This window comes from Lissotriton helveticus, chromosome 4_1 (assembly GCF_964261635.1).
Source record: "Lissotriton helveticus chromosome 4_1, aLisHel1.1, whole genome shotgun sequence".
Taxonomy (NCBI): domain Eukaryota; kingdom Metazoa; phylum Chordata; class Amphibia; order Caudata; family Salamandridae; genus Lissotriton; species Lissotriton helveticus.
The window spans coordinates 53,185,623-53,203,301 of NC_136063.1; the positions used below are offsets into that span (position 1 = coordinate 53,185,623).

Sequence of the window (17,679 nt, forward strand, 5' to 3'; positions counted from 1 at the left end):
GCCTTGAATGTTATCGGGTTCTTTGTGACTGTTAAGATGTTAGAATGCTGGGAAAACTTTGAATTCGGACTCAGTTCAGGCCTGGAGCTTGAAGATGCTACACCTTATTGATTCACCTCTTGTTTTCTCTTGAATAAACTTACCTGTTGCTGCCAGTCGAGTTGCTCCTTTGTTATAACTGATCATAGAAAAGAAGATGTTGTGGTGCTAGTGTTCTGCAGGGCTGGCTGGTGTGACAGAGAAACTGTTGGTAGGTGACAGTAGTAGTAGGGAGGTGCAATGTGCAAATTTAATTCTTAAACTTTGTCAGTGAATAAAGTGAGAAGTATGCCTCAATGTTCTTGAGTGTGAAGGATGTCAGTTGTCATGCATTACAGTGTTTGTGTAGCTGCACCAGCTTGAAGAGTCAAGAGACTATGATGGATGTTCTCACTCTTCCAGAGAAGTATTAGTTTGTGGTCAGTGGTGCATGTGTTTGGGAAGTGTATCGTGGAGATAGTGTTGTTGTCTTGCACCAGCCTATCTGCATACTTTGGCTTTCTGTCACAAGTGTGTTTAATGTGTTTGTCAAACCCAGGAATGTGGTAAGCTCTGAACTTTCTTTTCTGGAGGATAATATGTTTGCCGTTGGTCAGGTGATTTTGACGCTGTTGTGATATAATTGTGTTTGGGTTTCGGGGTTAATTTGGATGAGGCTGTGTCCTAACTTTGTTTGGAAAGCTGGGGAGGGCATTTTAAGTACAATAATTTCCAGTAAAATAAACTGCATATAGGTGCAGTACCTCATATGTCTGCACTTCTGACCAGGACACATATAGCCCCAACTATAGCTCATCCTCCCCAAAAATCAGTTGCTTAAATCACATGGCGTACAGTTAAAAAAAATAAGAAACCCAGCAGGCCCACCAAACTCTTTCCAGTAAAGTCTCATTCTCAACCCATCACTTCCCTCTCTGGAGAACATACTCAGAGCTCTGTACCTAGGCTGATACAGCACAAATCACATATGTTCCAGCAGTAGTTTATATTTCATATCAGATTTCAAGTGTTCTCTTTTGTCTTCAATCAAATGCTTCAAAGCCACATTGTGTCACAGCCTCCAATACCACTGATTCATGGAGTGTCTCTTTTTTTCAAGATGGACATGATTCCCAATGTTGCAACCTCCATACATTCCAAATCAGAGACCTATCTAGCCTCATAAAACCCCCATCAGTCAATTCCTTCAGTATTACACCTGTATCAGATGGCATTTGATAGATAGCGTAATACATCCCTCGGTGCCTTGAACACTTCCTTCAATAACTGGGTCATCTTTGGACATCCACACCATACATGTAAGGTGTTTGCCCAAACTCGCTCCTGCAATGTGGACTAGTACTTGAGCACATATGCCGCTACATAGCTGGTCTGTGATACCAAACATAGAATATGGTAGGGTGAACCACACATGTGGTGCTTGCATGTATGTACTACTGAGTCTCACTCCTCACATACAATCTCCCTTCCTGAGTATTTCTCTCGTTTACTCATAAGACCATGTTTGTGTGAGTCTAGACTCTAATAAAACTGCATAAAATTGACATTTTACAACCGTATTGCTGTGATGGAAGAGCATTCCTCTTCTCTGTAATTTCCAAAGTGAGATGCATTGCCCAAGGATGGATTGTTTCAGCTTCATGCAACTGACAATCCAGGTCACTCTTGGTGAGTTACTAAATGGAACCTCCCCGGAATAAATTTGAAATGATTTGTTGCTCCTTCCCTAACTTTTCTGATTCGCCTAAATTCATCACTACTGGGAATTCACAGATAAAATGTATCTTGCTATATATTGATGGAAAAGTTTAATTCCAAGTCCAATCACTTGTATATTCAAGGATCTGAGAATCGAGGCCACCAATCTGCTGAGATACGCATTGGCCAGTATCAGGTCCCTTTCCTCCATATTATGTCTCATACAGGCCTACTGATCTCTGCTTAGGTATATTGCAAGATAATATACCCAAAAACCGTGTAGATCCATTCCTCTTTCAGGGTCACGACTGAATAAGAATTTTAGCAGGAAACTAGATCTAGAATTATTCGATATGAAGGAAGCAACTAAATGCTCTAGGATATCAAATACAGTAGCTTTGAGGTAATAACAAACATCTTGTTGCTCACTTCAAACAAAACTGAAATTATTCTCTTCTCCAGCTCAAGGAAATGCAGACTAAACTTCTGAATTCTGGAGAACCTAAAATGTGAAGGATTCACCCCACCCTAAAGCCGACTGTGAAACTCCAATATTTTATTTTAAAACCTGCTTTTTCCTTTATTCTCTGCCCCCAAAATTAACAGTGTGGCCAATAGTGCCAACGTCTTCATCAACAACCTCAAAACAGTAAGAGACCTCACTTCCAAAAAACATTTCAAACAGCTGTCCAATCCCTAGTGATATCTCATCTGGACTTTGATAACGTTTTGCTAGTTGGGGTTCCCCAATCGAATTTTGCCCCCTCCCTCAAAGAAAGCCACATTTACTTCCACAGCCAAACTATTGATTTCATCAAGGAACTTTTACCTAAATTTTGCCCATCCTAGGTGAACTTCACCGGCTAACTCTTAGAGCTCAGATATGCTTATTCACACATTCCGGATCCAGTGATCTCCTTGGGTATTGTTCCCCACACTTTTGAGAAGATGGTAGTCATTCCACTTCAAAAATATGTTTCTGGAGATCATGTGGTTTTGAAGATCGATTATCCCTTCTCCTTCCTTCCTTATATAACCAAGGCATTAGAGGCACATATTGTCCAATTTCTCTCCTCATTCTTAAAGGAGTCCTCCTTTCTAGATCACCACCAGGGGGTTTTCTGTCCCGTCTACTCTCCGAAAAAGTGTCATACTATCTGTAGGTGATGATATGATATAAAAGAAGGTGCAGACAAAGGATTGGCCCATGCATTTGTTCTTTTGGATTTATTGGTGGGATTTCACACCATAGATCATCATATCCTAATTAAGTGTGTCAACGACGCCGGTTTGCAGAGATCCACACTAGATTGGAAGATATCCTTCCTCTCAGACCGCTCTCACTCAGTCCGTCTTGCTCCTTTCTGCTCATCCAAGGTCAGGCTTAATTGCGAAGAACCACAGGGCTCTTCTTTATCCCCCATCTATTTACCATCTGTATTCGGCTGCTTGTTCACACCTTACAGAGGCGAGGGGTGAAAATGTACAACTTCGCCAACGACATGCAGTTGCTCTTCAACACTGATGATACGATGGTATCTACCGAGTGCTTTCAGAGAATTATTCCATACATCCGAAATTGGATGGACCACCATCTGTTTAAGTTGAAAAAACTGAAATTGTGATGAATAAAAACAAACTGCATAGCTGGAACTCCTCCCTCTGGCCTTCAGAGATGGGGGATCCTCCTGTTCCAAAAAAACTGTCAAAAGCTTTGGGATTCTAGCTGATGAATACCTTTCTATTAAGCCTCAGATAGGCACAGTAACTTCGTCTTGGTTTTTTTCCAGCTCCGGAAGATAAAAAAATTCAGAAATACTTTACTCTAGAGCAAAAGTCTTCAATCTGTGTGGCGTGACCAATCAGGGGCCAGTGGAGACCTGAAAAGGGGGTCACGCATTCCCCAGCTTCACTCGTGCCTGCAATCTAAAATGTTTGCTTTCATTTTGGATAAAGACAGCAGTCCTGGGATGGCTAACTTAGATCGTTATCAGCTGATGTTCCATCAATTGAGTCTCTTGTGTTGTGAAAAGAGTTTGTGCCAAGGTGCCTGCTTGCCCGAGTGAAATGTAAATGTTCCTATCACTTAATCTGCAAGGGTAAAGGGTGCCTGGGAGCCAGTTCTGACTTTAATTGATCAACTCACTCCAAGCTATGGGATGACAAAGATTTGTTTTTTTGAGTGGTAGTGCAAAGAGATAACAACTGAGCTGTGAACTGAGCGCTTTTAATTTTAACTGCATATACACCACCCTTAGTATTCCTAAGGTGTGTTGAAGGGACAACTATGTAAAAAAGAAAACTGAGGGATATTTTTATCGCCAAGCTGCGGCGATTTTTATCGCTTAGGAACCTTGCTATTATCAAGGTATATCTCCTAAGCGATAAAAATCGGCCGAAATGCATGAATATCGCTGAAAGGTCAGCGATATTCATGCATTACCGAGCTAATGCTCTTAGCCATGTTATCCACCTACCATTGGATAACATGGCTAAGAACTGCTCAGGGCAGGTGTTAGCTTTTGGAGATATTCGTGCTTAGCGCGAATATCTCCAAAAGTTGATAATAGGAGATAGCGATGTTAGCAATTGTTTCCAGTCGCTAACATCTTGGTACGCCCACTTTGCATGTCATTAGTGATAAATATCACTAACATGCAAAGCGGGGCCCAAGATGGTCGCTATCTCATACTAGCTGTCGCTAACTGGTGTTAGCGACAGCTAGGTAATAGGGAGATAATTTTATCTCCGCTTTCTTGGCTTTTAAAGCCAAAAAAGCTGAGATAAACCCCCTTGATAATATGCCCCTGAATTTCATATTCTCTGGTAGTACTAAAATCTACATATTGAGAGCACCATTTTATTGCAAAACTATTTGCACATTTTGCAGCATTCTATCCTACACTGTGTGTAATGAAACTATAAAGTAATCACTTACATATTTCCAGTGCTTCTGTCATAGGCTGTGACCACGAAGCACTAAAAATACGTGTTACTTTTCTCCACTGCACCAATTAAGATTTAATTATGTGGCTCTCTGGTTACACACAGACATCTGCAGTAATAGAGGTTTCATAAAGTAGTACAACTTTTTAAATTTATTTTTCATTTACTCTGCCAATTATTTTATATGTAGACACCTGATCATGAAAGACCTAAAAGACAAACAGAATATTTTGGGGCTTATTTATGAGACGCTTTCATTGCCAGAGCATCCATTTTTTTGTCGCTCCGGCGGCGCAAACATCTCATCCATACCCATGAGGCTGTGCAAAGTCACCCTGCATGGCTTTGAATGACCTCATTAATATAGAATTTGAATTTGAATTTGAATTTAAAAACTTTTATACAGCGCACTTATACCCAGCGGTGTCATGGCGCTATTTAAATTGCAGTAGACGGCAGCAGTTGGAGGGGGTTAGACAGAGTAAGCTTGCCCGAATAAGAGGGTTTTGAGATCCCTCCGAAATTGAGTATAAGAGGGCGTTGTGCGGAGGGCGGCAGGGAGAGAATTCCAAAATGCTGGGGCCAGGACAGCGAACCTCGCTCCACCCGCCCTCTGTTTTTTAAAACGGGGGGTGACTAAGAGGGCCATGTGAGAGGAGCGTAGCTCCCTGCCTGGGAGGTAAGGCACAATGGCAGAACATATAAATTTAGGGGCAGTGCCTGACCTAGCCTGAAAAGTGAGGCAGCCAAGTTTAAAAAGGGCACGCTCTCGCACCGGCAGCCAGTGTAGAGCTTTAAGTAGTGGAGTAGCCCGATCATATTTAGGGAGGCCATGAATCAGGCGGGCAGCCTGATTCTGCACCAACTGCAGACGGTGAATCGCGTAGGCTGGAGCCCCGTTGTAGATTGCGTTGCCATAATCAATACGGGACAGTACCATGGCCATGACAATGATTTTCAGAGCAGGGAGAGAAAAAAAACGAGACACTTTCCTAATTATTCTTAGGGAGAAAAAACAAGAAGAAACAACTGAACCAATATGTGAATGGATAGAGAGTTGTGAATCTAAGAAAATCCCAAGAGTTTTAACTTTAGAAACAGGGAGTGGGGGGGCACCAAGTGAGGGGGGCCAGAAGGAAGGAGACCATGGACTGCAACCACCTCCGGTCAAGACCAACTCGGTCTTGGTCTGGATTGAGTTTGAGGTGGTTGCAGTTCATCCAATCCTGAACAAGCGTCATGACTGACTGGACATTCTGGGCAGATGAAGGGGAGTGGGAAAGGTTAAAGATTAGCTGGAGGTCATCGGCATAATTAAACACCGTGACCTCCAGCTGCTGTAACATAAAAATGAGGGGGTAAATGTATAAATTAAATAGAAGGGGGGAAAGTGACGATCCCTGAGGGACCCCGCACTCCACCTTGCGGGAGGCCGCAGCGAAGCCGGCCAGATGGACCGCTTGGGTTCTCCCAGCCAAGAAGGACTCAAGCCACGAGAGGGCCAGGCCCTCTATGCCCGCCGCCCTGACACGGTTGAGGAGGATGGAATGGTCCACCGTGTCAAAAGCGGCGGACAGATCTAAGAGTATCAGGGCTTGTGGTACGTTGGTATCAATACCCTCCCGTAGCCTGTCCATTACCGAGATTACCACCTTCTCCGTAGAGTGCAGGGGCCTGAACCCAGCTTGGCAGGAGGAGAGGCAATGATTTGCCTCTACGTGGGCACTCAGGGTAGTCGTGACGTGAGTCTCAAGAATTTTAGCTAGGTAGGGCAAAAGGGAGATAGGACGATAATTAGAGGGGGAAGATGAATCGACGCCGTTTTTTTTTAGGATTGGGACGACAACCGCTGATTTATGTAGGCTGGGAACGGTGCCTGATATGAGTGAATCATTGAGGAGGGTCAGGGGCGGAATAGGACAGTTTAAATAAATTTCCCTAAGGATATGGGCCGGGGCAAAGTCCAGAGGAGATCCTGATTTGACTCGGACCTGCAGCGGGGAGAGAGTATCAGTGGTCAACAAAGGAAAAGAAAACAGTTTAGAAACCGTGAGGGGTGGGGAAGGGTTTATAAATGTAGGGGAAGGAAGGGAGATGTTGAGTTTAATTTTTGCGACTTTGTCGATAAAAAACTCATTGAGTGAGTTACAGAGGGACTGGGAGGGAGGAATAGAGGCTGTAGCTCTGCCAGATGATGCGAGTTCATGGACAGTCGAGAATATTTCTTTCGAATGAGACTCTGCTGCCATTACCCTACTCGTGTAGAACTCTGTTTTAGCATCAAGGATGCCCTTTTTATAGATTTGTAGAACAGACAGGTAGACTGTCTTTTGCTCGGGACTATAAGTTCTGCGCCAAGCTCGCTCGGCCCTCCGTGCAGCCAGTTTCTTTTCTTTTAGATCCAAGGTGAACCAACGGTTGGCTGCATGGGCTCGCCTGACTGTGAGTCGCCTTAAGGGAGCAAACTCATCGCCTGCCAAGGTCAACCAGTTGTCGAAGGCAGACAGCTGGGAATTGGCTGTAAGGCCAGCTAGCTCAGGGCTAGTTTTGGCCAAGGTAGAGAGAAGGGAAGGCATGTCAGTTTTCCCCCATTTCCTAACCCAGGTGTTCTTGGGAAGTTGGGGTTTGGTCAAGGGGGCTAAGGCAAGGGAGAAAGTGATGGTGGAGTGATCCGACCAGGAACAAGGGGCTATTATGGGGGGTGTAGATGGGATATTTAATGCCCAAACTTGGTCCAGTACATGGCCATGCGTGTGAGTCGGACTGTGAACCAGAGATGAAAAGTTTAAACTGGTCATGAGGTTGGTAAACTCCCTAGATTGAAGGCTCTCAGCAGGGTCATTGGGCCAAAAGTTAAAATCCCCCAGGACTAATACCGATGAGTTATTAATCACCAGGGTAGCCAAGAGAGTCTGAATACGTAAGACATTGCAGATCAAGTCACTGTGTTGCCTTACTTTGCGTCACAGAGGTGTTCCATGGGCTTTGCTTGGGGTTCCCACTCAACACCCATGAATTTTAATGCTGCCACATATATACAATATCACGTTAACCTGGGGAAGCTAAAAAAGGGACGCTTCGCCAGCAGAGGCGTAATGAGGAGAAATGTTTTCCTTTCTCCGTTTTTTTCCTCTTTCCATGTGTGCTGCATTCTGCAGCTCACATCGAAAAAGGAAAACTCCTCTTGGTGTTGTTTTGTTGAAGGCGCCCCTTCCTGTACAAAAACAATCTTGTCTATGTTGGTACTAGGCAGCAATTTATGCGCCAACACAAAGGAAAAGGACAGAAATGCGCCGTATTTTATGTTGCATAGGGCAGCGCAGCAAGAAGACTTGTGCCACTGCCCTATGCCAGTTCCTCATAAATGAGACTGTTTGTTTTTAGCTACACCTTTGACTACGCCCCCACATTACCTGAGCTTTGGTTTGCTAAATATTGTTTAATATTATTACCCCACTGAAAAATGATTTGCTGTGGGAATTGTAGGCGTTTATAGTTTTCGATAGTTGTCTATAATGAGGAGTACCAGGTTCAAGAAATTTTAATCAAAACGGGGTACTTACGCCTAAAAACAAGGGGGTCTCGGCATCAAAAAGTATAAAGACCTTGGCTTTAGAGTCATCATTCAGATTATCTTTGCCCTTGTTATGTCCCGGATTGATGACCTTAACTCCCTCTATATGGGACTTCCAAAGGGATTTAGTCAGAGACTGCAGTTGTTTCAAAATCAGGCAGCTAGGGTTGCATTGCGCCAGCCCAGAAACTGCCACATCAAACCACTAATGGCAAAATTACACTGGCATCCTGTCACTCAGAGGGCTCTGTTAAAAACCGAGTGTACCAACTTTAAATCTGAACATGGAAAAAGCCCAACTTGTGTGACCTCTAGAGTCCAAAAATACACTACCAAACGTAATCTTAGATTAGCCCACCAAAATTTATTTGAAGTCCCCAAATTAAACAGGAAGAGATTGGGTGGTACCAGGTTTGCTGTGATTGCTCCAAATGTATGGAATTCTCTTCCCCCACATATTAAAGCCACAACTCCATAAACAAGCTTCAGGGCCTTATTGAAATCCTGGCTCTTTAAACAGGCTCATGGCGAAGTTTTTGGGTCTTCCTTGTCTCTATGCCTCAGTGCCATCAACCATTTCCATGTATGTGAACTTTATAAATATGTTGTAGCACAACATAATATTCTTCATACTTTTTTGCCTCACTTATGAGGCCTTGCACCCCAACTGCCCCACATACCTCTCATCTCTTCCACCCATCTCAGGCGGCCAAAGAAACCTTCAGAGTAGGAAGAAGTTCATGTTCCTAGATTGAAGACCTCCTAGAACCGAATATATACTTATCTTGAGCCGCAATATCTGTTAGCAACTTGCTGCCAACAAACATCAGAACCCATCACCTCCTCTCTTAACTCACACTCACACAACTGTTTTAAACTAGGAATTTATTTCCAAATTAAAATAATACTAAATACTAAATTAATACTCTTTTCAATTTAATTACATGTAATTAACACAATAACTACCAGAGCGCCTAAAAATCCCATACTGCTTACCCATCCCTGAACCTTAAGAACCCATTACTATTACCTACACATTACCAATTCCTGAACCATAAAAGCCCCATAGTATTCCTATTCAGTATCCATCTCTGAACCCTTAAAACTCCTTACTATCCCTTTGTACTACTCCTACCTGAACCCTGAAAATTCCTTGCCACCCTGATCTAAATAGAAAAAACTAAAACCATATAGCCATGCACTAAATTATACTTGTAAAATGTTTTAAATATTATCCTAATTATAAATATTAAATCATATTATTTCATATTTCTCATTACTCTAGACATTAATTACTTAAAATGAGCTGAAATGTAATTTAAAAGACTATAAACATATAAGAGTTTTCATAGAAAGAGTATTTTTTGATTCATGACAGCTCCTACATGGAAATTTTGTGCTGATCCGTCAAACGTACGCCAATGTTAATAACCATAGGAAAATTTGCTCTCCCATACACAAAAAACAGCTGAATAGAACTACACCAAATGTGGCAGAAAGTTAGAACGTAGATTAGCATTAAAAGCGGGTCATTGAAATTGACCCAAGTGGAAGTTGGGCGCTAGACTTACCAGAAGGCCGGGTACTTCTCTCAAGCCCCGCAACAGATGGTTGAATGACCAGTGCAGCTGCCGGTTACTCACTGTTAATAATCTTTTCTCTCAGATGCTTACCGTCAGACTTTTGAAATGGGCCAAAAACTACTTTGAAACATAACTCTCAAACCCACATCAGGTGGATTTGGCCTTTATCTTGATTGACATTGAGTACTACTTGCACAATAACCTTTACCAGTTTCATACGGTGCTTTGTTTAACTTTCAATGTATTCAACATAAACTACAACACTTGCCTCCAGGGCTCACACTATTAATATTCTGTTAGTTGGAAACCAAAAATTCAGACAAATCTAATAACAAATGTTCTACTATTCCTTGTTTTCACATGTCTCCTGATAAAAACAGTGCCCCAATTGTATGGCTGGGCCTAGCCTCCATATAACAAGATGCCCCAAAACGCGACCTAAAACATCACACTTGAAACAGCAAAATCAATTTTTTTTTACAATGTAGGTAGATGCGTAATCAGCCAAGGCCCGTGGAGGGAGTTCCGTGGGGCAGAAAGGCGAGGCAGGGAGGGGCAGGGTGAGGGGGTGCTAAACACCAGAATATGGATAATGTTAGGTAAGTAAGCAATTTAATAAATAAAACGAATTTCGTAGCGCCCCCTGCATCGCAAGGGTTACTAGCCCCCCTGTAGTCAGCAGACACAAACCGCACTTCCACAATCTAAAGAAGGATCAACCACCGGGACCTACTGTGGACCAGCCTGAAAGTAACCAGCCAGTTGCCTTTTGTGAAGCATAATCCTGAACCTCCTTGAGTCTCAGCCCTCTACAGCATTACCCGGACCTCGGAACGGAAGTTGACCTTGTTATGACTCTTACCGGGGCCAAGGCTTGTTGGTGGTATATCTGACTACTAACTGCTTAACTCAACGCCCCACATAGAAGGGACATCGGGCATCATCTCCCCACCTCTCCTGTGGCACAGTTGTCAAACCCTTGCATCCCAAAGATGTTCTGTCTGGTGATTCCTGGTCTGTGGCTCCTCCAAACTTTATCTCCAAGGGCCCCCTTTGAACTCAACTTGCAAGTATTGTTTTGTTGAGTGTCGTTTTTGACAGCTCCCGCAGATCCCGTTTAGCACCAAGGACAGCCAAGTCACTCCTGCCCCCGGACTCCTTGGGCAAGTTAAGTCTCAGCTCTTGGTTAGAGGACCCACAAGACCTCAACTCCAAGTGGGTTCTGTTGAACTCACCCCGCAAGTGACCCAATGTCACCTTGTATTTCTCTCATGGACTTGAATGGTAAAGTTTGACAGCTCTACAAAGTACCCTGTAAATTCTATTAGTCCGGGTATAAAAACTGTACATACTTCATTCTGGTGTCTAAATTTACATACAAATAAGCTCTATTTCGAAAGATAAGTGCTGGATTTCTTCTGAGTTGTTTCAATTACTTTCCATCACTGTTGGTACTTTCAAATGCTTTACACGTGTTCCTCTAAGTAAGCCTGCCTTTGCCACTCTAGCCAGGACGAAGAGGATTGCTAGTACGATCCTGGAGTCCACTTTTGGGTATTGTGTTAATATTACATGGTAAGGCCCCAGCCATTCCACATAATGTTTCCACTTTGCTGCACCTTCTTTGCCACCTTTTCCCCAGGGTGGGCTCTCCATCTCACACTGTCATGGTCCTGCCTCACTCGCGTGTTTACAAGGCCTCAATCTACAAAGGCCCGCAGCATTGATAGAGATTCACCCCCTCCAGACTGCTTTGAATCTGCCCCATAACTCTCGAGGTGAGACGCAAACTCCCTCACTCAGGTCAACTTATTCTTTAATGTGGGTCTCAGTTTATTTCTAAACATCTGGGGGCATATGTATGAAACTCATTTATAGTCGCAAACGCTGCGAATCGCGAAAAAGCAGCGGTTGCGACTAAAAATTAGCAGTATGAGCAAAATCGCATCGCAGTATTAAGGAATCGCAAAATTTGCGATTCCTTAATTTTGCATAAGCATTTAAGGAATCTCAAATTGCGAATCCTTAAATGCTATGCAACAAGCACCAAAGTTATGCGATTTCTCCCTAAGAAATCGTAAATTACCACCAACCTCAAGTTGGTGGCAATTTGCAATTTCTTTCAAAAATGCACTTTTTGGTATTTTTAAAGGTGCCGTGTGGCGCACATACATGCCCTTAGGGCATGTATGTGTGCCATATGTGCACACATGTTCATTTCAGGGGTTCATCAGGGAGTCCTTATGACACCCTTGAACCCTTGAAATTATTCTTAATTTGCAATTCTCAAATTGCGAATCGCAATTTGAGAATGACTTCCCATTCATTCCTATGGGCCTCCTGGCCCATGGGAATAAATGGGAAGGTATTCCTTAATTGCGATTTCGCAATTTGATAATCGCAATTAAGGAATACTAAGAAATCGCAAAAAAATGCGAATTTTTAAATACATCCCGTTTTGCAATTCTCAAATAGCGATTCTCAAAAAATTGCTATTTGAGAATCGCAAAAACGGATTTTCATACACATGCCCCTTAGTTCCTGAGGAGTGTTGATGCCAAACAAGAGGTTTATTCTGATTCGTAGCCAAATCAATATGTATAGATCTCAAGGCGTAGTTTGATATCAGTATATTCGATCTGAGGAGCCAGGGCTTTTGTTATTATTATGTAATAAATGATTGAATATTTTCTCATGGTCACGAAAGATGTACGTGCGGTCTCTCATGTCCATCATGTGTTTTTCTTTTTTTTTAAAGCGCACAGCTACCTCCGGAGAGGTGTCCCTGGGCTGGGTGCCGTCGGGAAGATTAAGAGAGCTATTGCCCAGAGTCACATGGTGCTGGGCTAACCTGCCACCGGCGATCGAACCGTGAACCCCCGTGTTCTGGAGAGAGCGCCCTGGCCGTTGCGCCACACCTCTTTGTTGTTTTTTCCTAATGCCTCGTATTCTCATTTCTGCCCTCTCCATGGAGCCCAACATCCACCGGGTGTCTGTGGGCACCAACCCACAAGTCCTAAAAAAAGAAGTGGGGGGACGCTGACGTCACAACAAGAAGTGACGTCACGAAAGGTGGCTTGCACTCAGATGCAGTTTATAGTTATCGAGCTCCCTGTAAAATAAGTGGGGGGACGCCGTCCACCCGCGTGGTACCCCAACTCGAGCACGGGTGGGCTCTCACAGAGGGCTCGTGCAGCGTCAGTGGTGTTCTGTGGGCATGTGCTTGACAAGAGATAATATGCTGTGCAGCTGGGAGGTTTACTGCACATGCAGTCTGCTGAGACTAAGCTGTACCGTCAGTCACACGGTGCTGGGTTTGCAGGACGTTCTGTGTCTAGCTTTAGGCTCCCCCCGACCCCCTTTCCTTCTTGTTCTCAGACCTAGTGGAATCATGAAACACGTGTCTAGGTATACAAATTGAAACTAATAATACAGCACTGGCTATAAACACTTTGAATTGAATTAAGCGAGAAATTATGAACTACGTGAACCATCATGCAAGAGGTAATTACGTTGGGGCGTGTCTGGTGCGCTCCCACCCCCCTAAGAGTATGAGGATGGAAAGAGCCCGGATGTGAGAGCAGCGTGAAGTCCACCGCTCTGTGTCTCTTCTACTCTCAGTCGGTAGATTGTTCTCCTTTATGAACCCCCTTCTGCACCACTCTGCATTGCTTGCAAATCACCTCGATCTACATGGGTGTACGGGTGGGGACCTGCAGCGTATGACGTATGCAAGAGGTACAAGCACACAAAGCAGTGCAGTGAAACACCTATAGAAGCGGTTCATCGTCCTGACGATAGATGGCGCTGATCTCCATATGTTGAGAGACGGATAAGTTTACTAGCCTAAGAGGCAGTCACTATCAATTAACTTTAGTCAATCCAGTCCCTGACATGTTACTTTCAGATCTTTATTTGTTTACCGTTTGTAACAGATATTTGTTCAATGATAGTATTAAAATGACTTAATGTGCACCACTTAACAATTAAGTAAACTTTAATCAGGCACACCTCCCCTTGTAAACCTATGTTGACTAATCAATGACTTACACCATCTGTAAACCGTTGTTTACTAATCAGTGACTTAAACTGAACAAAGGTAGGTAGTAGGGGAAATCCTGCACAGGGTAGTGTACACATTTCTACAGGTCAAATATTCCAATAAGTGTAAATGCTTCAAGGCTAACATGCAATGAGTACCCCACGTTGTAAAGATGTAGAACAAGGTCCACATATAATACAAATTTAACAATTGGCAGCCTGAGCAGAAAACACTAAAGTAAGAGCACATATGAAGATTCAACTCTTAGTACGTAATAGTTTCTTCTTGTTTTATTTCATGGTCATACATCCATTTGTCAATCTTCTTAACATTTGTTGTCCAAGCCACAAACCATGCCTAGCAACATGTAGACCGAGCACAAGAAGGAAGGCAGGGTCATTAAACCGCAGTCAACTTCCATCTTATCATTCCCATATTTGTAATCATACCGACTTTGGAATTAATAAAACAAGTTTCCTAACAGCCAGGTATTTTTGTGGCTTGGACAACAAATGTTAAGAAGGTTGACAAATGGACGTATGACCATGGAATAAAACAAGTAGAAACGATTACGGACTAAGGAGCTTATTTACAAGTCTCTTGCACCACTTTTGCGTCATTTTTGACATGGGAAAAGTGACGTAGGGGTGGCGCAAGGGGCTTGTAAATAAGCCCCATAGATACGAATCTTTATAGGTGCTCTTACTTTAGTGTTTTTTGCTCAGGCTGCCAATGGTTTAATCAGTGACTTACACCTCCTGTAAACTTTGGCTCAACAGAAAAGCTTGGAATGGATCATTTTCTTTTTCCAGAGTCAAACTTTTCCTAGTTTAGAAAGTGAGGGGCAGATTTACAAGCCCCTGGAGCAACTTTTGCTTCACTTTTAACATGGGAAAAGTGACGCAAAAATGGTGCAAGGGGTGTTAATCATCTCCTGAATCTTCCGCCCACATGAGTTTGCGGTGTATTTCTGGAACATTCCTGCTGACAGTCTGCCCTTAACAGCGGGTGCAATGCTTACAATATCGCAGAACAGCCTTGTGGGGCCCTAAGCAGAGTGCCTGGGTCTTAAGAAATATAACGAGGTGCTTGACAGGGCCCATCGCCACAGGCACTGACCCAGGCTCTAGTCCACCTGCTCACACTTCGGAGTCAGCATTAATGCACTCACAGTCAGATTTTTCCAACTTCCTTGTTGTGTGCAACTGACGAGTAAAAGAACACAATACTTGACATGGTACAAATAAAATAAACCTTTGTAGAGGTACAAGCCTCACACTGTCTGACTCTGTCTCTGTCTCTCTCTCTCTTCCCAGATGTACAATCACAGACTTTGGGGACTGCGCTTACATCGGAGCTGGAGCCCTGCGGGTGAATGGGTGTCATCTCCCCAGACCCTACATCTGTACTAAGAGTCCTCATGACTGAACACACCTGCAGCACTGAGGATGCAGAGATCTACCTCTGCCGCTAGGCGGCGCTGCTACATCATGTGCAACAAAATATTGTCATCACCACTTCTTTTAACCGCCATCACTTTACACACGTTATTTGTTTGTGAATATGTCATATGTTCGAGAAGTTACGAAGGAGGCCCGGTCAAGTGTCACGCATCTTCGGCAGTGTCCCCGAATTAACGCGCTGCCTGAGATTGTCACGCAAAAGTGTTACACTCGGCGGAGCCTGCACAGCTGATGAGCTGAACAGTGGCAGCTGATGACATTTGAAAGTGGTGAGGCGTAAAAGTACAAAGTGTTGTGTGTGTGAGCGAGCGTAGCGAGCAAACTCAACAGTCATAAGGGGAGTTTGGGGCGGGGGTGGTTGGGGTGTCCCTGAGAATTTATTAAAAAAACATTGGGCAAATTGTGCATTTTCAAGCAAATTTGAGAGAGCAAGAAAGTTAATAAAGCAATTGAGAACATGTAAATATGACATCAATAAAGGCATTTCATATGATGATGACGTAGGTAGCTTTAGGTACATGCAGTGTGCAGTCAAAGCTATTGAAAACTACCAAGCGTTGCATTGGGATCTGGTTTGCATCAACACCCAAACATATCAAAATGACATACAACATGCCACCGAACCTGCTTTACTCACAACATATTCCCCATAATGAGCCTTTTTAATGCCACAGAACTTCCTCTTATAAAGCAACTTATTGTACCTTAGTTACAAAGATGACAAGTAGTTCTTGGGTCACAGAAAGTTGACTTTGATATAACATTCTACAGATATAAGAAATTCAAGCTGAGAATACATAAGTGGGAGATCTTTAAGAGTAACATGCAGGAAGGGGTCAGTAAGTTATTACCTGGTTTACTTGTTTGTCCAGGGAGTTTGGATGCAGCTCTTTGACAGTCACAGCTCACTGTGCTAGATTGTGATTGTAATTTATGAACTGCACAGTAATAAAAGGACCTCTGTGACAAAAGCAGTACCCACTGAGCATTGCCAATAAAATACTTTTCTCTGATCTGCATAGTACACAGTCTTTGCAGCAGCACATTAGCCCTCCGCGCTTCCTTAGACGAGCCTACACTGCTACCAGACAAAACTCTGATCTCTCACCATCAGGTGCATTAATCACCAGAGTTATCTTGCCACTTTTATAGTTGCCTGAAAACTCTTGGATACAAGGAGCTCTGCAGTGCTTTTAAAACAGCTGGACTGCTACAAAACCCTTCTGACCATCCTGGAAACGCCTGATCCACACTATAGCCAGCCGCCCTTGATGCAGGGGGTAACGCAGCAAGCATTATAATTCAAGTTACATTTTCAAAATATGCTCTATCTGTTAGGTTGGCCTGGCTCAAATCATGCAAAACAGAGTCAATTATATCTGACAATGGCAGATTTATTGACAATTCCAAACAAAAGGGCCCTCTGCAGGCACGCACCTCCATTCTGCGCTGCCCTGTCCTATTACTTTTAATGGATAACCTTACACAGCGCATGCTCTTCTTGGGTTGAAAACAACACTACTTTTTTATCATAGTTGTTTCAAGTTGAAACAACTATGATTAAAAAATACAGTTGCATTTGATTCTATTCTTGGGTAACAAACGTCACACGTGGATAGAAAATACACTAGAACATAAGTGAATGACAGCCTTATATATTTAAACATTGTCATGTAAGCCCAAGGAGAGGAAGTCACTCTTACTTCAACCCTCCTATGCTCATGACGAACTCAGCTAGTCTTGAGCCACGGTGGCCGTGTGCTCATGACAAGCTGAGCTCGTCATAAGGGCCGCAACACTCGCACGGTGGGCTAATTTCCCCGCTGTGCTGAACGTTCTGAAGAAACGGGTGGTGCCGTGACGCGCTGAGCTCGTCATGAGCACACGACCAGTGTGGTTCATGACGAGCTGAGCTCGTCATGAACACCAGGGCGCTGTGCGCACCCCGCACCCCAGCACAGCGGGAGAATTAGCCCCGCAGGCAAGGGGTTAAGCACTGCTGTCTCTAAGGTGTGGGCTGTAGTTGCAGATGCCAGAAGCCCTTTGGTGCCTGAGGGTGTGTGAGCCACAGGTGTCAGTTAGATTACCCTCCTTTCACGTGCTGCCCTGACAACACTCCCTGACCCTCCATGAGGAGTGCCTGCTGCCGCCCTGCACGGGGGAGGGAGGTGGGGGGATAGCCTCTCCTATAGTCAGCACAGTCTGCCATGTCATAGGTGGGGATGAGGGGGCATTCATTGCAGACACTTTCACAGGTTGTCGGAATGACCAAGGAGTGGTGACTGAGAGCGGGTACAACAGACATCCATTTAAAAAGGGAGCCGAGCTGGATCA

At 43.8% G+C, this 17,679-nt stretch overlaps 1 protein-coding gene across 1 annotated transcript in view; it reads left to right on the plus strand.

Moving 5' to 3' along the window:
- Positions 1-17,329, plus strand: part of LOC144827848 (C-type lectin domain family 2 member B-like) — a 71,161-nt gene extending 53,832 nt beyond the window's left edge. The window contains exon 5 of the mRNA XM_078686012.1: positions 15,199-17,329. Within this exon, the coding sequence (XP_078542138.1) occupies positions 15,199-15,310 (112 nt within the window). The 3' untranslated portion in view covers positions 15,311-17,329. The remainder of the gene's footprint in view (positions 1-15,198) is intronic.
- Positions 17,330-17,679: the final 350 nt, after the last annotated feature.